The sequence below is a fragment of the Fistularia commersonii genome, chromosome 10 (assembly GCF_037954325.1).
Source record: "Fistularia commersonii isolate RoL2024-O1a breed Wild chromosome 10, RoL_Fcom_v1.0, whole genome shotgun sequence".
Classification (NCBI taxonomy): domain Eukaryota; kingdom Metazoa; phylum Chordata; class Actinopteri; order Syngnathiformes; family Fistulariidae; genus Fistularia; species Fistularia commersonii.
In genome coordinates this window covers 18,982,653-19,006,227 of record NC_141293.1, presented here as the reverse complement: position 1 = coordinate 19,006,227, position 23,575 = coordinate 18,982,653, and the positions used below count along the sequence as shown (strand labels likewise).

Genomic DNA, 23,575 nt, shown 5'->3' with positions numbered 1-23,575 from the left:
TTAATGTTTTTGGGCTGCGGGAGGAAAACCCATGCAGACCCGGGGAGAACAAGCAAAACAGGAAGCGGTTAAACCAGGATCTTTGGTGCGGTGAGGCCTGCGCCGCCACGCCGCCCTTCTTTGAGACTCATCGGACGAAAAACGTCCCTTCAGGGCTCATAACGAAAATACCGGTTGAGAGAAGGATCGCTGATTTCTGGTGTCCCTGGATATAGACAAAGCTTTGTTTCAATTATCTGTTGAGGTCCGGGTGAAATCAGAAAAAAAGGTTCACATGGTCCTTTGGTGACTATTAGGCGAGTCCTCCTGCTTATGCTCTAATTCACCGGAGGGAAAATTATGAGCTACATAATAAAGTCAGCGAGGAAAGAATTATTATTATTTACTGAATCATCATTTATTTTCTGACTAACCATAAAGTGACCCATCATTTCCTCAAAGAGAGCTCAGCGATTAGCTTGATGATGAGCGGAGTTCACGAAGAGCTTCTGAGAGCAAAAGTTAGACCTTACAAAATAAACCGATGGGTCTCGGTGACAACATGAGCCGAAGAACACAATCAATCAGGCACATGTGACATTGGATTGTTGTAAAAATGAAAGAAAAAATAGACCTACTGTTCTGTGTCCTTTAACCTAAAGCAGGGGTCGGCAACCCGTAACACCCAAAGAGCCATTTGGACCCGGTTTCCTCGGAAAAGAAAACACTGGGAGCCGCGATTACTTTTTGACGTCTAAAATAAAGGTACCACTGTATATATTGCTTTTTATTACCTTTACACTTTGTATAAATAAGTGTGTTGCTTCTGAAATTCACAAAGTATTACGGAGAAAATTAAATTTTATCTATGTAATGAACTCATTTTGAGCTTTGGGCTTTCAGAGCGTGTAGCGGAGCCTTGACCTGAATTTTGAAAATAAATCGGGAAAAAATCACTGTGTCAGTAAACAATAAAAAATAAATATTTGCAAAATATCTTCATAAATATTTATTTTACCTAGTTTATGGGACCTCTGCTCCTGAACTTCTGCGCACAGCATCTGCAAATCGTGACTTTACCGGCTGGCGGGTATACCGGCTTCCGCGAGCGTGACGTTATTTTGAGCGGCGAAAAATAATTAATATAATTTCATTTAATATCACAAGATCACAAAAAATTTCCAATTTAGGACTAAAAGTTAAAAAAGGAATTAACATAAATGAAATACACTTCAATTAAATATTTATAATTTATTGTAGGGAAGCAATGACAGGGAACCCCAGTCTGCAGAGGAGAACCTCCACCGATGTCACCTCAACCATCCCATAACTTAGTACCGAATAGGAATCTGGGCAACAGCGGGCCGAGTAAGATCGATCGTGGAGGTCGTAGGACACTGACAGAAAGCTGAACTTTCAAAGCGCAACCGTTGAAGATGAACTGCTCGGAGGTTCGGAGGCGGTGACGGTTCTAAGACGAGCAGAGTATTGTTCTTCTCTCAACCTTCCATCTGGGTATCGGCAGATGGAAGTAGTGAAGTGAGAAACACGTATGACAGGCCAACAAGAAGGCCAAATAGCTTCTGGACGGAATCAGCAGCCGGGCTAAAGGTTAGCAAAAGCCCATCAATCGCGAGGAAATGCTGATTAGGGAGTCATTGGTCACTGCAACTCCTTTATACCCCTTCATTTCTGGACGAACCAAAAAAGCAAGAAATATGTTGATGTTAGCCCTTTTTCTTTGGGGAGTTGAGTGTGAGGAGGCCTTTTTTGGTCCGTAAAAGAAAAGCTGACATTTTCTCCTGTGTTTTGATTAAAGGCTATCTTTTGTACTTCTGTCTGATGCCTAAAGGGAGAGTCTCGGTGTCATGTAGGTTCGAGTCCAGGAGAGAAGCTGTTCGGGTAATAGCTTATTCCTTGGGGGATACCCCACCTGAGAACAGGCTTCCCAGGAGAGGACGCTACTGTTCAAGAGGAAGCTAAAGATCATTCACTGAGGTGCAGTGAACCTTGAAGGGATGTAAGGATGATGAAGCAGTAGATACTCTAAGAGCAGAGGGTAGTGCCAGTGATTAGCCCTAACTTGGATTTTAAAAGTCGGAACTAAAAACGGAGCCAAGGTGAGCGGGGTAGTTCTCAAATTGTCCTAAAGGGGCGGAGAATGCCATCGGGAAAGAAAGGTGTCATGAATCAAACTGCATTTATGATTTTCAAACCGGACTCGTGGAGTCTTCAAATTTGGCTAAAAGTCAACATATTGCTGCCCCGCAGGGAGCTAATGTTAGCGACATTGAAATATCAAGGTGAGACTTGGATATTCTTGATTCGTAGCTTACTTTTTTTTCATGTTATACCAAGGTTTTCTCCCGTAAAGACCAAAAAGCAACCACAGTGTACCAAAGGTACCATGTCAAACAATCATTTTCTATCTTATGTTCCGAGTGTTTTCTTGTGAGGTCGGGCTAGCAGTAGCAGTAGCAGTAGCAGTAGCAGATGACATCATCAAACATATCCTCAACCATAATCCTGAAAGTCAGTTTACGGTGTTTCCTTCTCTGCCTGCAGAAGCGCAACACATCTTTACTGTAGCGCAACAACAAGGGAAGACAAACAAATTGCTTCCTTGGGTGTTTACAGAGGCTGCATCAAGACCGGGTTGCGCTTCCAAATGTCAAAAACTCGGTAAAGCTGCATCTCGAGGTTGTCGTTTGGCAGTTTTTCGTCGTAACCCACGTTCTTTTGCTATTTGCCATCTTTGATTGTTTTCTCCAACTAGCCGGTGTGACTGGATGGTTTTGCTAAGAAACTGCATTGCAGGAGGAGTTGGATGAAAAAAACATCGTTTTCGAAATGTGTGCAGATAGCTTGTCTTAAAAGATTTTGCGAGCCTATTAATTTGTGAAAAGCTGCTGCTGTGTGTGTGTGTGTGTGTGTGTGTCAGTGACACTGTCAAAGTTGGCCTGAGGTGAAGTGTTTCTTGAAAAATGTTTTGGTTTTATGATCAGTACAGAGTTGATGTTGTTGAATACAGCAGAACTCAAAACGTATTGTCCTCAAATAAAATAAAGTTTTAATATGACAAAGAGTTATTACCCCTGGGCATTTTAGGATAAAACTAAACAAATGTAGGTCTGTTACCTTAAACTTTGCAGTTTATTTTAACTAGTTGAACAGATAGAGATACATTCTGCTCTATTTTATTGCTTTTTACTTGCAAACCGGCATAAAAACTGGATATAAGAGGGTCGAGAAGAAAAGATCGGGACGAAGAAAACAATGGAAACATAAAGCAATGGAAAGCAGAGATGACATTATCGGATCAAGAAACTCCTGGATTTTATGATGATTTACGATAACTTCGCTTCACAATTAATGTCTGGATTATTGGTGGGACAGAACTGGCCGGTCACCATCTACAGCGCCTGCTTTCTCCACAACCTGCCTCCTTTACTGACCTGAAAAAGGGGATTGAATATTTGTAACGATTACTTAAAAAAAAGCAATGAGAGGTCACCAATAAATTCAGTTAATTTTTGTAAATTGAAACAAATTAAAACTAAATGAGAAATTAATAAGAAAAAAAAAAATGATAATAATAATAATAAAAAAAAAAACAACAAGTATTTAATGATTTTATAGTCTAGGATAGTTGTTGCTATTTGAGAAAAGTTTGGAAATTTTAATAAAAGATTTTAAAAGAATATTATTATAAAAAAAGAAAAGAAAAAACATATTTCTTATAAATGCGATAGTGCTTAAGGGTCATGCCATTCATGTTTAACAATAAAAAAAAAAAAAAAAAAAAAAAAGCACATTTCAATCATTTTGTCGTGGTTCTCTAAATTTAAAATATTACAAATAATTAAAAAAATCGAACCAAAAAAAAAATATATAAACACTACAGAAAAGTGCATCCTCCTATCACCACATCATATCTCGAATGTACAATAACCATGAATATCTGTCATAGGGCACATCTGGGCTTCTTTCCCATTTATTGCACCTTCTCCACCACTCTACTTACCGCCGATCCCGCCTCTTCTCCAACGCATCGGCGCCGACCCGACAGCTCAGCTGGAGTGTCGCCGCTGTTTGCCAGCGTGAAAATGTGAATGTGCCCGTCCGCGTTTGTGTGGACGTGGGAGATAAAGGCCTTTCCGTTGTATTCATGGTTCTGCGCATCCGTGTACGTTGAAGGGGTTTTTTCTAATGGAATTGTTGTCATCGCCGATCGATTTTGTCCAAATGCTTGCGTGTCTGAGTGACGGATAGGAAGAGAGAAGGAGCAACGAAGCTCTTTCAAACATCCATCCATCCACAGTACTGCTGTTTTCTCCATTGCAAGGTTTGTTGCAAAAAAAAAAAAAATCTCTATATATATATATATATATATAAAAAAATGACTTCCGTTGTCTATAACTAATCTAATTTATTTATGTGTTTTTGTGTGTGTGTGTGTGTGTGTGCACACTCTGCAAATGTGTTATCACAGTGACTGCAGGTGTGAGACTTCCTTGTGACAAAGTGTGGCAAAAATGTAACAGGCTTTTACAAATCACTGTTATTAATTATTTGCTACATTTTTATGTTAGCTATTGCTGAACAGACACAAAACACAAAAAAATATGTAATTCCAGTGCACTATATTAAAAATGATATCATAACTATAGTAGTGATAATAATTGATTTATTATAATCTAATTTGTCATTTTAGTTTCTGCTCAAGTCATTGGTATTTTCAGAATGGCATCAATCAGCAGAAATGTTTTTTTTTTTTTTTTTGTATTTTTGCAGACAGAGGTGGAACTCCTCTGTTCGAGCTCCGGGCCCTCGGGGGCCAAACTGCAGGAAATGGAATATAACCGCTGGTAGCCAGACATGGGACCAGGGGGAAAACATGTACTAGCCACAAATAGTTGGCCACATAGTTTTTGTCCGGAAATCCCCATTACAAATACAGTGATTTAAAGGGAAATTTTAGGGAAATTGAGCAGGTTGGCATGACATTTACATGTTCGGAGGGTTTTCTCATGCATTCCAGGGGAGGTTGGGGAGTCCCAACAGTCCAAGTTGGGCTTCCGTTGCGGATTTAGCTTCCTGAAACTGCAGCTCCAAAGTCATCGGCGCTGGTTTCGGCAGCGAGATGAGGACGTTCGGTCGACACCGGGGGGGAAAAGGAAGCTGTCAAGCAGAATAACAAACTCTTTCAGCTGTGGCTGGCCCGGGGCTGGGAGCCATCTCAGATGCTTCCTTGCATCCAAAGGATTCAGGTGATATTTTTCAGACGTCCGATTAGAGCGCAGCGGCACCTCGGCTTACGATTCCATTTCGTTCTTTGACTCTGTTTGCGAACCGAATGAACGTGAATCCCGTTGATCTATTTTCCAGCCCCAGAAAAATGCTTCTTTTAAAACCTTGTTCACCCCAACCGCCGCCTTGAGCCCATCGTTGTTCTTTAGGATCGTACCGATGGTTGACTAAGACATGTTGTTTCCTTTGGCAAGATCAGTAACACTAAGACCACTGATGTTTAGCTAGTATTTCCTTTTTCAGGTCGATTGTATTCACTTAACACCAGTATCAGAGGCACATCTTACTCCCTGAGGAGCCATAATTAGGGCTAATTTAAGTAACAAGTTACTTAAGTATTTAAATAACCGAAAAGGAGGAGAATGCAACGATGAACGATACCACCGTACCACAGCAACGGATGGCAAAAAGCCCTCAGGTTTTTTTTTTTTTTTTTTTTTGTGTTCGTCCAGCGAGGGCTTGTTACATGACATTACATTACATTACATTCGGCAGACGCTTTTATCCAAAGCGACTTATAATAGAGGACATAAGCACTGCAAATGCACTTGCAAATACAAGATGCACAGGAAATATACAGAACAGTAAGCTGGGGTTAGTGAGGTTTTTTTTTTTTTTTTGACAAAGACGTACACAAACGTACACACACACACACTGTATAGCCTAACTTGCTGCCTAACCTGATCTGGGGCATCAGCGCAGTAAAAAGTCCTGAAAGAGAACAGTTTTTACCTGTTTCTTGAAAGTTGAGAGAGATGATGCTCGTCTTGTTGCTTCCGGAAGTTTGTTCCACCACTGAGGTAGTAGAACTGAGAACAGTTTTGCCTGAGATCGCTTCGAGCGAGCAGAAGGTGCTGCTCGTAGGTTTGTATTAGAGGAACGCAGCTCTCTGCCGGGAACATAAGGTCTTATCATTTGGTTCAGATATGCTGGACCTGTTCCTGAGGTGGTTTTGAAGGCCAGGGTCAGGATCTTGTGCTTGATCCTGGCAGCTACTGGATGAGCAGAGGTGTAACATGAGCCCTTTTGGATTGAGTGAAAATCAACCGTGCTGCAGCATTCAGAACCATCTGCAGTGGTTTTATTGCACGAGCAGGTCGTCCAATTATTACACTTGTCCAACAATTACAAGTGTAATAATTGTATAACACTTTTTTTTTCTAATATTGTGTTACTTTATAGAAAACACAAGTTATTGGGTTATTTCACGGAAAGGATGAAATGTTTACCCACTATTTTTCTAACCCACTGTGCCGCGATGCAGACCTAAAACATTAATTTTTTTTATTCATGATGAATTATTATAAGCGCATTTTATTTATTATTTATCACGTACTATTTATTTATAAATAAATGTACTTATTATAAATAAATTATAATTATTATAAATTATAAATAAATATAAAATATAAATAAATAAATAAAAAATAAATAAATGAATAAATAAATAAATAAATAAAAAATAAATAGTAAAATAAAAAAATATGTATATAAATATATAAAATATATATTATAAAAAAATAAAAAAAAATATATAAATATTGTATAAAAAATATATAAATAAATTATTGGATGTCTATACTTTTAATTTACACATTTGTTTTCGCTTGATGCGGTAATATAGTGAGTATTTTCCCTTCAATTACAAATGTACAAATTGTATAACACTTTTTTTTTTTTCTAATATTGTGTTACTTTATAGAAAACACAAGTTATTAGGGTTTTTTAACGGAGAGGATGAAATGTTTACCCACTATTTTTCCAACCCACTGTGCCGCGATGCAGACCTAATTTGATTTGTTCAGATTGCCGAAGCATAAATAGACCTTAACAAGTGGGAACAGGAGCGTCATGTGGCAGCCGGGAAGCTTCCCCGCTAACCAGCGCACAACGTAACCACTTCACAATGTTACACAACCTGGCGTTTCTGCAGCTGATGCGAAATTTAAGGCAAACATCCTGATTTTGTTGTTTTGTTTTTTTTTGTTTGCATGTGGGGGAAGAGCTGAAAACAGAAGGGAGCTCAAGAGGTGTTGACTGTGGAAATTAAAGAAGAATTAGTGACGGCAAAGCGCGAGGAGACACAAGAGGCCCGTCTGAATATTCAAATCTCTCCTTTGAATTCAGATTTCCTGCATCCGTTGCAGGCGAGGCGAAGATCGACCTCGCTCGACGTGCACGCTAAAGTGTGTGATAGAGCTAGAGAGAGAGAGATGTGCAGTGACAGAACACAAAGGCATTTTCCATTCGATTAAAGCTATTATATATTCACCTCTTAACTTCACATTTTGTCATTACACGAGTTTTGTCGGTATCAGCTCGAGGCCACCGTAACGCAACTTTTACACTCGCATAACCGCTTTAAACACAACATGTGAATTTGTAGCAGTGTCTCACAGCTGCTTTGCTTCTCTGTTTAGTTGGTTTCACTCTAATTTGTTTTAATAGAGAAGTACAGAAAAGGCCAGAGGGAGATGCATAGAAAAATCATATGAAAGGGGGCCTAGACAAAAACTCTGGTATTGGTATTATGAGGAAGTCTGGAGTGGCAGAGAAGTATGTTAGACTGGTGCAGGACATGTATGCTCACTGTGAGACACTGGTACGGTGTGCTGTAGGGGTAACAGAGAAGTTCCAGGTGGAGGTGGGACTCCATCAGGGATCAGCTCTGAGCCCCTTCTTGTTCGCAATGGTGATGGACAGGCTGACGGATGAGGTTAGACAGGAATCCCCATGGACCATGATGTTTGCAGATGACATTGTGATCTGTAGTGAGAGCAGAAAACAGGTAGGGGAACATCTAAAGAGGTGGAGGTATGCTCTGGAAAGGAGAGGAATGAAGGTTAGTCACAGCAAGACAGAATATATGTGTGTGAATGAGAGGAACTCGGGTGGAACGGTGAGGCTACAGGGAGTGGAGATCAAGAAGCTGGAGGATTTCAGGTACTTAGGGTCAACAGTCTAGAGCGTAGGAGAGTGCGGAAAAGAGGTGAAGAGACGGTCCAAGCAGGTTGGAATGGGTGGAGAAAAGTGTCAGGGGTGCCAAGAGATTTAACTCTAACAGCCAGAATGAAATAGAAGATGCGGAGGTTCTCTTTGGGACTGACCAGGATGGAGAGGATCAGGAATGTGTCCATCAGAGGATCAACACATGTTAGATGTTCTGGAGAGAAGGTGAGGGAAGCCAGACTGAGATGGTTGGGTCATGGACAGAGGAGAGAGAGTGAATATATTGGGAGACGGATGCTGGAATTGGAGCTGCCAGGCAAGAGGTCTGGAGGAAGACCAAAGAGAAGCTTTATGGACGTAGTAAGAGAAGATATGAAGGTAGTTGGTGTGAGAGAGGAGGATCCAGAGAATAGGGTTAGATGGAGAAGGTTGACTCGCTGTGGCGACACCTGAAGGGAAAAGCCGAAAGAAGAAGAAGAAGAGAAGATGTAAATCTTGTGCCTGTTTGTTTTTCAGGCGAGTGGATCCACCACAAGTAACAGCCTTGAGGGCTTGAACAGTTCCACTGTGGTTTGAGAACGTCCTTCTAGAAGCCACTGTGTCCTCAGATTAAGGATATTTAAAAACATCAGGTTTTGTTTTCCATCTCAGTCCTGTTTTTAAAACATCTCTTATGTCCTCCAGCCTGCCGTGAAGTTGAAGGCGATTGTACCGTTAGCTATAGCAACTGTGTATTTCTACAGAAAATACCCTTATTTGACTTTTATTGCAACCTCAGTTTGAATCGTGGGTATAAAAACCGTGTCTCAAGGCCCGGCTCGTATCCCATACGCAGTCCGAAGGATTTTGAGAGCGTCACGCTGTTAACAGCTGAGTCACAGTCCGATTACATTGCTTCATTTAAACACAAACTATAATAAACAATCCAACGTCAGCGGGGCAGCAGCACATGGCCGTATAAGTAGCGGGGCTATGTGAGTTCATCAGATGGGATTGTCAGCGTAGCCTTGTAAAGACATGCTTTGCATAGCATGAAGGGAAAAAAAAAGAAAAGGGAAAAAAAAAAGAATAGTGCCTTAGATAGTGGATGTTTGATTTGGGGCCTGAGCTTCAGGTGTGGTCTTGGTGAGCATGAATTCACATGGATGGTGTTTTTATTTTGGTAACTGTACGATTGTTTTAGTTTTTATTGGTCAGTCAAGCAGTGGAACTTGAAAACTGTCCAAAAAAAAATCAGAAAATATGTCACCCTGGAATCCGTCAGTAAAGACTGAAAATGATCCATTAAATGTCATTCGCAATTGCAGATTGAAGACACCTCAAGATATTGATCAAATGGATTTTTACATTACATTACATTTGACAGACACTTTTATCCAAAGCGACTTACAATAGAGGACATAAGGACTGCAAATACACTTGCAAATACACGATGCACAGGAAATATACAGAACAGTAAGCTTGGGTTAGTGAAGTTTTTTTTTTTTTTTGGACAGAGACACACACACACACACACACACACTGCATAGCCTAACTTGATGCCTAACCTGATCTGGGGCAGCTCAAGCATCAGCGCAGTAAAAAGTCCTGAAAGAGAAAAGTTTTTACCTGTTTCTTGAAGGTTGAGAGAGATGATGCTCGTCTTGTTGCTTCCGGAAGTTTGTTCCACCACTGAGGTAGTAGAACTGAGAACAGTTTTGCCTGAGATCGCTTCGAGCGAGCAGAAGGTACTGCTAGTAGGTTTGTATTAGAGGAACATAAGGTCTTATCATTTGGTTCAGATATGCTGGACCTGTTCCTGAGGTGGTTTTGAAGGCCAGGGTCAGGATCTTGTGCTTGATCCTGGCAGCTACTGGACGATCAGAGGTGTAACATGAGCCCTTTTGGGTTGAGTGAAAACCAACCGTGCCGCAGCATTCTGAACCATCTGCAGTGGTTTTATTGCACGAGCAGGTCGTCCAGCGAGGAGGGAATCGCAGTCGTCCAGGCGGGAGATGAACATGGCCTGAACCAACAGCTGTGCCGACTGTTGGGTCGGGAAGGGTCTGATTTTCTGAATGTTGTACAGCACAAATCTGCAGGTTCGGGCAGTTGAAGTCATATGGTTGGAGAATGACAGCTGATCGTCCATCATGACGCCGAGGTTTTTTGCAACTTTGTTAGGGGCTACAGATGGAAATTAGCAATGAGCTATAATCTGGTACAAAAATCTCTGCCTCTGTGCTTAATGTATTTGTACACTGTCCTAATAAACTTCTAAACAAACAAATACTGTGTTTAAAAAAACAGCAGGAGTTGCAGAAAGATGTCGTTCAAGTGCATTGTGCTATTACAAACTTTTCAATGCTCTTGTAAAAGCTGCAACTCTGAACGCACTGTGCATATGTGTGTGTGTGTGTGTGTAGAACTCATTGGTCAGGATTAATTATCTGCTTTATCTTCATTCGAACTGAGAATAGTTGTTTACCTCGGGGTTTCTTATCCTGTCGCTGACCACGCACTCTACATAGATGTATGTGTCCATGCTGCGCATCTGATTGGGGGAAAAGCCAAGGGATAAAAACATGCATCCGTCTTTTTTCTCAGGAGTAGAAGCATGATTTAAGGATATGCCGCGCAATTTTGATACGTCCCACCCTGATCCATATCTTAGTCGTTCTGTCCATGAGCAGATAAAGGCTTTCTTGCCGCCTCTGGCAACTGTGACTTGAGCAGTCAGCAGAATGCACACTTTCTGCTTATGTTGGATGTATTAAACCTGCAGCTGATCATGTCACTGCCCTCCGAACGTAATTTGCTGAATCATAAAATTGCAAGTTAGTGAATTATGAAATAGCTGACCGGCATTAAGTTGGATCATTATCAGGACATAGATGCTAACGACACATCGAGATGGTGAAACTGATCCCACATAATCCAGATAGAATAATGGGAAAATAAAACGTATGGATGATAATAAAACTCTAAAACTAAAAAAATTACTTGCTGAGATTCTTGAAAATTTTTCATAGCTGGAATAGATACCATGATCTGCCGTTCCTTAAATGCTATCTGTGTTCGTCAGTCTGAAGTGGATGTGATTTCATATTGATAGCAGTTCCTCACACTGATACAATACAAGTTTTTGACCAATGACTGATGCGCGAAATATATAGCTTTGCTTCTCTGTTTAGTTGGTTTCACTCTCATTTGTTTCAATAGAGAAGTACAGAAAAGGCCAGAGGGATATGCATAGAAAAATCACATGAAAGGGGGCCTAGACAAAAACTCTGGTATTGGTATTATGAGGAAGTCTGGAGTGGCAGAGAAGTATGTTAGACTGGTGCAGGACATGTATGCTCGCTGTGAGACAGTGGCGCGATATGCTGTGGGGGTAACAGAGAAGTTCAAGGTGGAGGTGGGACTCCATCAGGGATCAGCTCTGAGACCCTTCTTGTTTGCAGTGGTGATGGACAGGCTGACAGATGAGGTTAGACAGGAATCCCCATGGACCATGATGTTTGCAGATGACATTGTGATCTGTAGTGAGAGCAGGGAACAGGTGGAGGAACATCTAGAGAGGTAGAGGTATGCTCTGGAAAGGAGAGGAATGAAAGTTAGTCGCAAGACAGAATATATGTGTGTGAACGAGAGGAACTCGGGTGGAATGGTGAGGCTACAGGGAATGGAGATCAAGAAGCTGGAGGATTTCAGGTACTTGGGGTCAACAGTCCAGAGCGTAGGAGAGTGTGGAAAAGAGGTGAAGAGACGGGTCCAAGCAGGTTGGAATGGGTGGAGAAAAGTGTCAGGGGTACCAAGAGATAGAAGACTTTTAGCCAGAATGAAATAGAAGATGCTAAGGTTCTCTTTGGGAGTGACCAGGATGGAGAGGATCAGGAATGAGTCCATCAGAGGATCAACACATGTTAGATGTTCTGGAGAGAAGGTCAGGGAAGCCAGACTGAGATGGTTGGGTCATGGACAGAGGAGAGAGAGTGAATATATTGGTAGACGGATGCTGGAGTTGGAGGTCTAGAGGAAGACCAAAGAGAAGATTGATGGACATAGTGAGGGAGGAGGATCCACCCCTGAACGGAAAAGCCGAAAGAAGAAGAAGAAGAAAAATTGTCTGATTGATTTGTTTTGACCAAATTCTATTGTGACACTTTACCTTCACAGAATCTCTGTGAGAAAGGGGTCGAAAGAAGGATCTTTGTGTTTATTGTCACAAGAGCAATAATAAATGTGTTTCCCAGCAAAATGGAATTCTTAAGGGATATAATACAAATACATATTCAACAGTGGAATAAACGACAGTGAGTGAAAGCTACAGTGGAAATGCAAACTTCAGCATTTACTAATTAAAGTACAAATAGAGAGTGTGTGAACTGATAGGTAAACGGTCAGGAGGTCCAGGATTATTCTGACGCCGTGCATGTTTGGCTGTTTGACCGCTATCGTGCAACGGCAGCACTGATTCTGCAAATTAAACATGTGGAAATTGAAAATGTAAAGCTAATCGTTCTGAGGTTCTAAACTCCCGTCAGTTGTTCAGCGACGGTCGAGTTCTTTAGTCTTGAGGTTCTGCATTTTCACTCTTTTCTCACTCCAAGCCTGGGGTTGGGAGAGTGAGCAGTCCATGCTGAGGGCTGCTGGAGTCTGCAGTGGTAGATGCTCTGCAGAGAAGCCAGTGGGGTTCTGGAGATCTTTCTCGTAGTCTTACCCACTCGCTGCAGGCGAGGAGGAAGAATCACCAGAAATTGCTTAATGGTCAATACTTTAATATCATGTGTTTTAAAATCCCACTTTGTTAAGACCCTTTATCTCCACCTTCTGGAAATACAAAGGTGTCGCCAAAGGTGCTGGTAAACAAAGCAATGTTGTCTTTTAACGTCTAATCACATATTCAAAAATCTCCATTCGGCACATACTTGTTTAACTTGACAAATAATTACAGTTTATATCAGAGTTATAAATCGCTAACTGATAACCTCTTATAGGATTTATCTGGAACTGTGTCTCGCCAGCCATTTTTACTAACACTCTTTTTCATGGACGTATGCTTTTACACTGCATGTGTTATATTGGTCTAGAATTAAAGTGCACGCCCGGGTGTTTTGATATATTGCCCAGATATGCAATTTGTGTTTTTCTCTTGGACTTCACTTTACTCTGAGCTCCAACACATAGTCAATATGTAGATTTGCAAGCTTTTGATAAGAGGAAAGAGGATCTGTGGATCCTTTACACCACAGGTGTGTTTGTCCATTGCCGTATGACATCAATAAATAAAATCGATCGTATTTTATTTGAAATTAACTTTTTGAACTTATCATGCGGTTCGAATTGCATTAGGCACGATTCATTAAATTGATGGAAAATTAAGTCAAAGACTAAGGCCAATAAATTAATTTTACAAACTATGGGTGGCCAAAAATATAAAACTGTATTCCAGATATATGATCTGAAAAATATATCAAGAAATAAGAAGATAAAATAAAAGCATAATCCCATGAGAAATGGCTTACATTCAATAGCTATTTTGATGAGACAGAAAAAAAAAAAAAAAACACGTCACAGATTTGACAAATCACATATTTCTCTTGATTGCTTTGATAAAATAAAATAAAAAAGATAAATAAAGCTCAGACACAGCACATATTTGAATGAAAAATCACTGCATTACTTTTTTAATCGTGTGCACCGAGAGGATTATGAAGTCCTCAAACTGTATTACACCAACATCTATTTTAAAGGAATTATTTGTCATACCGGATATAAAATGGGCGTCGCCCTATTAAAATGTTTACTTGTGGAATTCAGGAAAAAAAAAAAAGGGAGTAGATTAGCTAATGGGCCCACTGGGTCATCATTAGCGCCATTAGCTCAGGAATGCTCCTCCAAAGAAAAACACAAAAAATAAAATCTAAATAGCAGTAGCAGCGTGTTGCCCTTTTGTGCACTCGTATGCTCTCGTTACTGGGCCGCGGCGGCTATTGTCTTTTATTTTATTTTCTTCCTGGGGATATGTTGCATGCGGTGATGTGCACCGTATTAATCTTTGGAAAACATCTTTAGCATTGATTGATGGCATTGACGTATCCGTTGCTGCAGGCAAAGATGCTCAAATCTCACCTGATTGCAGCTGAAAAAAGTTTTTTATTTGTATTTTTTGTTGGACCTTGTATCTTGTATCCCTAAAACTATTTTTGTTCTTTAATCTAATTTTTTGTCCCCATAATATAGAACAGGGGTGGGCAATTATTTTGACTGGCGGGCCACATTTCTTATTTGATTTTTATATGCGGGCCACCTGGGTGTAAATTGTAATATGAACAAAATTAAAATTGCAATTTAAAATTTTTAATTTTTGACACTTAATTTTAACTTTAAAAATCATTGATGATCATATACATGTATATACATGTACTGATATTATTTTGTATAAAATCATCCACACAAAATTAAACGAAAGGAAAAAAATCAGGTGTTTGTAAATTCAATATCGATTAAAAATACTAAAAATATTCAAAGAAAATAGCTTGGCGGGCCGGATAAAAAAGGAAAACGGGCTGCATGTGGCCCGCGGGCCGTAAAATGCCCAGGTCTGCTATAGAAGGCTCCGGGCCCGGTCGTTGAAGCAAAAAAACAAAAGTCGAAGCTCCAGATTGTTAAAATGATGTTTTTACCTTAACCTTTATTTGCACGTGGTTCGAACACGTGTCCATGCTCGTGATCCTTCTCAACTGCGTGACGCTGGGGATGTTCCAGCCCTGCGAGGACATCAGCTGCCAGTCGGAGTGGTGTCGCGTCCTACAGGTTGGTTTAACCTCCCTTTCCTCCATCACGCTTCCCTTTCATTGATCGAACGCCGATCAACTGAAATCGATTAGCATACAGAGTCAAGAGATGTGAACTATTATGTTTGAGAGAGTTGAAAAAGGAGACAGAGTCAGAAAAAAAAAAAAAAAAAAAAAATTCTTATGGATCTGTTGTGTTGTTAGCTAATATTCTACTTTATTTCATTTCATTTTTTTAGTTTCTCACATGTTCAGTTTGCTCATGTTCATATTCCATGTGCAAGGACTTTTTTGCGGTGAATGTTGAATTTTTTGTAGAAAAATTACATTAACTGCAGAAGAAAACCGACTAATGAAAGGTTTTGACCAACTAGTTGAAGCAGGCACATTATTCTCGAGCAAAAATGAATAAAATATACAGGACCGGCTCAGAAAATTAGAATATTGTGATAAAGTTATTTTGTAATGCAATTAAAAAAAAACTAAAATGACTTTTTTATGATATTCTAATATTTTGCGATAAGATTTTTAAGTTTTCTTAAGATGTAAGCCACAATCAGCAATATTAAAATAATAAAAGGTTTGCAATATTTAACATGATTTGTAATGAATCCAGAATATAGGACATTTTTGTTTTTGGAACTGCATTACAGAAGATAAAGAACTTTATCACAATATTCTAATTTTCTGACACAGTCCTGTAAATATAAAATATCAACCAGCTTTTTTGATGCACTGGCGGTTTTAAGAATGACTTTAAATACAAACACACACACACACACACACACACACACACACACACACACACACAAAAGAAAACTCTTCTCCTCTCAAGCCGGCGTCCCATTTCAAACTTGAGCTACAACCAGCTTTGCATCTTCTGAACATGAAATTGATCCGAAATATTATGTCGGGCAAGAAAGCTGATTGAACCAAATATTAAGCTCATAAAAGAATACGTGATAATTGATTAAGTATAAAAGGGCTCGTATACTCCAGTGATTGCTTTAAGACTTTGACACTGGAAAAGGGAGTTGCGCCGTTCAATTTGTTAATCCATAACCAGAGATTACAGTTTCCTACTTTTTGCGTGTTTGCTGTTTTGGCAAGTTGTTCCCTCTAAACTCTTTAATTATATATCTTTCGCTTATGTTTCCTCAGGTGTTGGACGACTGTATTTTTGCTTTCTTTGCGGTGGAGATGGTCATCAAGATGGTGGCTCTGGGAATTTTCGGAGCCAACTGTTACCTTGGAGACAAGTGGAACCAGCTGGATTTCGTCATCGTCATGGCCGGGTTTGTATCCACGTCCACCGGTTCAACGCTTTCTGTGCCTTCGTGCATGAAAATACTCATTCCCGCTTTTGAAAAAAAAAAAAAAAAAAAAGAAAATCCAATTCTTGGAGAATTTTAGAAATAATAATGTTTGTTTTCAGCTTTACTTCCCTGACACAACAGGGAACATGATGCACGTGTGTGCGCTCGGGCCTGTTGGCATGTTTCCGGAGCTTCTCGTCCTTCAGGCAGCAAAGATGTCAGCTTCACCTTACCGACGGTCATCCGTCTGCACGGACCCAACACCCAAATCACATCTTGCAGGGATCTTTTAATGATGTGCTAAAAGTAACAATGATATGCGGGAGAGGAGAGGATGTAGACGCTACTGATGAGAATCAGCGGTGCTAATCAGTAACCGCTAACTGCTCGGAGAACAAACTGTTGACGACTGGCAGGCTGTAGTGTTACCGATCATTTGTGCTCAAAATCAGTAAATAAGTAAAGAGATGCATTATAATATCCTCTTCGACTGGTTTCACGAGTCTTTGAGTGAGTGCATCACCTCATCGGCCATCTTATTATGCAGTTAGCGGCTGAAAGTGACAGACGAATCCTTTTCCTCGCTGCAACAGGCTAGCTAGCTTCGGCATTGCCCAACGTCCATCTTGAAAATAGTCTTGACAATAAATCTGGAACCACATCCATTTCTTCTCTTCCTTTAGCCGGTTGACAAATTAGCTGTTATAGCAACGCTCGCTACGGATGCGGCCTGCTAGCTCTGGCTAGTATGCTCTATGATTATCCAATCACAAGGCGTGTGACACGTTGATGTTACCGCAGCCCTCTAGAAGGCCTTGGTGCCGCAACTCAAAATCTGATTGGTTGAAGCAACCGTTTCGTTGACCCTTATTTTTTGTGAGACCGCCCGTGAATCTGATTCTTTGACGTTGACCCTGCCTGGCAACAAATAATGGCTGAAATGTGATTGTTTAAATGCTTTAGTATGGAAATACATGTCTGGAAGCAGCACAGCCAAGGAAGAAAGCTATGAAAGGACTATTCGGAATTATTCAATTATTTAATCACGGACAAAATACAATTAAAATCGGTCTGTTGTTCAGATATTTTTTAGGCCAGCAGAGAAGGTCTTGCAGGCCCTGACCGCCCACCACTGGTATAGGAGCATTGGTCAGCCTTACCAGCAATTACAAAATGCTTTGTAGCGATATGCTACATCACAAGAGAATCGTTTCATACGATTTCTAACAAATAAAAGGTAAGAGGAAGGGTCGGCCCCGACAACTGATGGCGGACAATTTGCGATTCTTCATTTTTGGGCTCTGGATCTCAACTGTGATGGTTGGTGTGGAATCGCAGCTCCTCCTGCAACAGTTTTCAATGTTGTCATCAGCACACAGATGAGTCCTTGTCAGCTACTCAAAGCTCTTTGCCCGTCTGAACAGGAGCTCATCATCTGGATCCATTTGGTGCAGCTTTTAGGAAACATCTGATAGCGCGCGGAACACGGCCGCACAATAACACAACTTCGGTCAAGCGGTATTTTAAGAGACCAATTACCTCCGCAGTCGGTCCATTAAACTGTTATGATAATATAAACAGATGTTGGCTATTTTGCACAAAGAACATTCAATCATATATGAACGGTCTTCCCGACGATCAAGCGGGAGGTTCCTTGGTTTACAGATTGCATTTTGAAAAATGCAACTTGCACATTAGAAGTGCATTTCTATGGTCTTGGTTTATAGATTTGTTTTACTGATCGCAGGTTATCAGTGATTTCCAGTTCAACTAAATTACTTTAACTCCCCGTTTTAGTCACTTTATGCTTGATATTTTTGATATTACCTTACTTCACCTTATGCGTAGATTGCATCAAATATCGTCCGCTGTGTGTTTCAGTGTCCGACGCATAGTGTGTCCTGACCCAGTGTGAGTTAAGGTTCCCAGCCATGACCTTTGACCCTATTTGTCTTGCTTGTTGTCTTCTAATTTTCCACCCCGAGTATTTTTCAAGGCCTCGTTCGATAAGTCTCTTTCTGAAGAAGAAAAACTCGCTTTAACGTGTCTTGGCATTGACTCACAATCCACTCTTTAAAAAGTATCATTATTATTATTCATGCAGTGGTCAAAATTATTCCTTATCCCCCCCAAAAAATTCAGTTTCGGCACAGCGTCTCACTTCTGATGCCTAATATTGATATCTTGATTGTCCAATCTTTGCGGAGAACGGAGTCAAACAAGTTAGCCGTCCAATCGGAACTTGCACGCATGTATTATTTTTTGGGAAATAATCCCGTTATGATGGCGGTTTCTGGCGAGGGGAAAACGCATTGATTTCAAGTCATTTTCTATAACTTTAATTTATGCGTCTGCAGATGGCAGTCGGTCCCTGAGCAACAGGGCATCCCAGTTTTATGGATTCACCTCAGCAGCTGGGTGGTGATGAAATCACTTACACATTCTCCAAAGCAAAACATGCTTCTGCACATCTTGTCTCGTCCCTCGGGAATGGAGGGTGGAAGCAAAAAACGTTATTCTACAAATGACAACAGATATGACATGATTACTTAATAAGTGAAGAAATAAATAGATGAACTGAGACGTTTGCCAGACATATAAAAATACTGCAATTGCAAAGTGTCACTGTCTTTGAAAGAGAATGAGGTTGTTTTAATTTTCCACCAAAATTGTCTGTTGAATATCATGAATATTAAAAAAAAAGGAATGAAATATATACATTTTAAATGCATTAAAAAAAAGAAAATACAATTGAAAAAAAAAACTGTATTCATTGAAAACATCACTTAAGATACACACATTCTGAAAGCTACCCTGCTTCTCAGTGGAGTGAAAAGTAAGCAATGGATATAAATGGTAGCTGAAAAAGAAAAACACACACACACACACACACACACACACTTTTGGGATTGTGAGAAGCCATCCTATCTCAAACTTTTTTTTTTTCAGTCAAGGGTTTCAAAAATAGATGTAGAATAAACCACTGTTTCAGATGATTTATCTGAAAGAGACTCCCTAGTTAGTTTGTTTAACAATGTGACATTCATATTTTTACTATTTCTGCCGTCATCTAGACTCTCGCTTCTCAACATTTCCATTTGGGGAATCATTCTATTAAACCGGGGCTTTTCAACTCCGTTTCCACGAGCATCGCTGTGGGAACGACGAATCACAGGAGGAACCACACACAAAGATGATGACCAACTTCTACATAAAGAAAACTAGATTTATTATTTATACAATATTTGGTCTGCACAGCTTTACACAACACACTTTTCCACAAACTGTAGATTCAATAATGATGCACAGAGTGCTTCCACTTGTCAAAAATTAAGATGAATTATTGAGTGAAAGCGTTAAACCTTCAAAAAAAAAAGGTAAAGTTGATTTTTTTTGGTGGGGTTATTAAATTACAAGGACAATATTTACTTTTTATTTTATTTTTACTCATCCTGGATTGGTGACAAAGATGCAGAATGAAAAAAAAATAGGTGATGTCTTGGAAGTTTAATTTATAATACTTTTATTAGCCACACATTTTGACACACTTGCCACTTTGCACCGCCAACCACAATAACCCTGATTTTACTCTTAATTTATCATTCATGTTGTCTGTTTAACACCAATAAGATAATATAAGATAAGATAAGATAAACTGTATTGATCCCCAAAGGGGAAATACCTTTGTCACCCCAGCGTAACAGTTATAATGTTAAAAAATGTAAAAAAGTGAAATAAATATGAGTATAAATATAAATTGAGAGTCAGAACACAGAAAATAGCAAGACATCCACGAATAAATAGACGGCAGCAACAACATAATAATAATAATAGACAACATAAAGGAACAGTAAGAGTGGAAAAAACACAACTAGATTTGAAAGACAATATAAATAGAGTGACAATAGCAATGGCAAGAATAAAATAAATAAACAAAAATAGGCAGGATGTTTGCAAAGCAAATTAACTAAAGCAAATTTCTTGTTGTTGGAAAATGACTTGGCGATTAAAGCGATTCCAATTCTTGCAACGACTGAAACAAGCAAACTAATACATACATAAATCGAGGCTTTTTTCATGTTTATAAGAGGTCTGACGCGGAAATAAATGGAAAATAAAGATGCGGCATCATATTGACGTGCTGCTTTTCCGTCTGTTTAGCTCTTGCCCGGTGTTTTGTCCAAAACTTCTATTTCACTGAAATGGTTTCTTTTGCTGTTTTAAATTTTGCAGCACATTTTCTTCTCAAAGAATTGGGTTGATGCAAAAGGGGCAAGAAATTACTTTAAAATAACATATCATATTAATGAAATGCACTTCCTTTTTAACATTTTCCAGCCGGAGTTGAATTCGGTTCCCTTCCAATCTGCAATATTTTTCCCTCCTCGATGTTACCGTAGTTACAAATTGGGGTGAAACGGTCCAAACACAGTAAAAAGTACATACGGCACCTTATTGCAATAGTACATTGTAAAATATGGACATTATTTTAATTAATGCTTGAGAGGAGCCTGTATTGTCGATCTGGTTGTATATTGGCTGATTCAATAAATAAATGCCCTTCAGAAACTGTTTAAACCGCAAGGGGACCGAAAAAATAGCCGTTGTTCGGGAACATTGGGAGGCTCTGACCCACTGCCAAGATGTTGGACACATAAAGTTGCAACTATGGATTAAATTATGGATTTTCGTATGTGTAAAGGTAATAAATCCAACACATGCAACTCCTTATAATGAACAAAAGAACTGAGGTAATTACACGGTTTAATGTCATTATAAATATCAGTGTATCACTTTTGTTCTTGTTAACTGTGTGTGTGTGTGTGTGTTTGTACAGAGATATTTTGAAGGGAAATAGGGAACATGATGGAATAACAGTGACTGTGTCTCCAGGGTGATGGAGTATTCTCTGGACGGCCACAACCCCAGTTTGTCAGCGATCCGCACTGTCCGAGTTCTCAGGCCGCTGCGGGCCATTAACAGGGTACCAAGTAAGTACAGCCATGATTCTTTGCCTCCAAAATATGAAGGTGTAATCTTTATTTTGCTACAAAACTGTAACCTGTAAAAATCTTTTGCTGAGCGTTGAGAGCTAAACACATCTTGACCTGTCACTCAAAGCTCTGGTTTGACACACCCAAAAAAAACCAAACAAACAAAACAAAACAAAACAGAATTTATTGTGTTTCGCATCATCATCATCATAGTATTATTATTATTAATAATATTTTATATAATAATAATAATAATAATAATAATAATAATTATTATTATTATTATTATTACTGGTATTATAATTATTATTATTATTACTGGTATTATAATTATTATTATTTATATTATTATTGTAATTGATATTATTTTATTATCATTCTTATTATTATTATTATTATTATTATTATTATTATTATAATTATGATTATTGTTGTTGTTGTCGTTGTTATATTATTTTTATTATTATTATTAGTAGTAGTAGTAGTACTATTATTATTGTTATTATTATTGTATGTGTATACATATATATTTTTCATTAAAATTATATTTATTATGTATTAAATTTTTATTAATATTAATATATTAGTATTTATTATTTATTAGATTATTTTGTATTTATTTCTTACAAGGAAATATGTTGATGTTATATGAATAAGTAAGACAAACTGAAAGTTATGATAAGAAGTCAATGGAAATGAACCAAATATCAACTGATATCAACCAATATAGTTTTTATAACTTATTAGATTATTTTGTATTTATTTCTTACAAGGAAATATGTTGATGTTATATGAATAAGTAAGACAAACTGAAAGTTATGATAAGAGGTCAATGGAAACCATTTAGAAAGACCTTGTAATTGTAAAACATTATTTTTTAAAACCTTTATGTATGGAAATTACAATGAGTCTTTTGTTCTCAAACCAAAAAATAGTATTGACGTTGCCCGGTTGTCACCGCATATAATTTGGAGGCGTATATAATCTAAATTCCACATTATATTTATGTCCTAACAATTTACAAAATAAAATAACGCCTTCCGGTTCCAGCCGCCCGTTTTCACGTTTACGTCGCCATAACTTGACCGGCATTCCAAGGCTCCGTTAATCACCCGCCCGAGTCTTTTACCACCCATCCTAATCCTCAACTTACACACAGTTTGTCATTTGCTAAAAGCCCCGTGATGCCGGCGGCCATGAATCTACTGATAAAGAGGATCGTACGACAATTGTGTCATAACAATGTACAGGATTATTAAGCAGTGTACATTTGCTGCAAAGCTGAGCACTTTGTCACACTCGCTAGGTATTTTCACCACTACAACTGTCTTAAACGTGTTTATAGAAAGGCTTAAACACTCCTTTGTTTCTCGGAAGAGCCTATACGCGGGTCAGACGGGGAGTGTTTGTTACACATTCGGTGAATTTATATTGTGAAGGTCGTTAATGTCTGTTTGCTTTTCAGACTTGTAAATGAAATGATTGCTTTTCATGTTTGCAGCTCACAAGACAAGTGTCTCAACAAGACATTGGTAGAAAATTAGTATCTACTTTTTCGATGGTTCAAGTGATCGTCATCCGACCAAAACGTCAATCGTTTACCAACATTTGCTATATTAAAATTTGAATTATTACTCAGAGCTCACCATAGTTATGAAAGTTCACTGTCACTTTTGGACCCATAAATATACAAATCTCATCTCTCATCTTTCACGCAGAATTCAGGTCATTATGCGGGTCAATGTTATTATAATCATGATTGGATTTTGTGTATTCAGTTTTGTGATTGTTGACCTAGTGTGTGTGTGTGTGTGTAAAAGTCATGGCAAATAAAATTATACGCTGTAAAAAAATTGACAAAAAATTCCAAGAAATGTAAACATTACTCTGAAACTTCTTTGAAATTATGAACATGAATTTGAGGTCAAAACTAATTTCACCTTATTCAATAACATTATTTTTTTTTTTTGTATTCATTTATTTATTCATATGTTTTCATGAATACAACTCAGATTAAAATGTGATAGTTATGAGTACAACTTTGATTAAAATGCAGGTTAAAAAAAAAACAAAAAACTCTCAAATAAAAAAAAAAACAAATAAATACATAAATAAAATAAAACAAATAAATGAATTCAAGAAATCAACACCCGTCAATGTCTATCACTCTGTCTTTGCTTCATCCCTCGGCAAATTCAAACTTAGCTCTTCTCCTAATAAGCTAAAAGAGGTGGGTTGTTTTTACGTA

General features: G+C 38.7%; 1 protein-coding gene across 1 annotated transcript in view; it reads left to right on the top strand.

The window, feature by feature from the left end:
• cacna1ha (calcium channel, voltage-dependent, T type, alpha 1H subunit a) overlaps positions 1-23,575 on the top strand; it is a 152,277-nt gene that overhangs the window by 55,326 nt on the left and 73,376 nt on the right. The window contains exons 3-5 of the mRNA XM_086154214.1: positions 14,925-15,036; positions 16,179-16,312; positions 21,227-21,324. Coding sequence (XP_086010340.1) covers positions 14,925-15,036; positions 16,179-16,312; positions 21,227-21,324 — 344 coding nt within the window. The remainder of the gene's footprint in view (positions 1-14,924; positions 15,037-16,178; positions 16,313-21,226; positions 21,325-23,575) is intronic.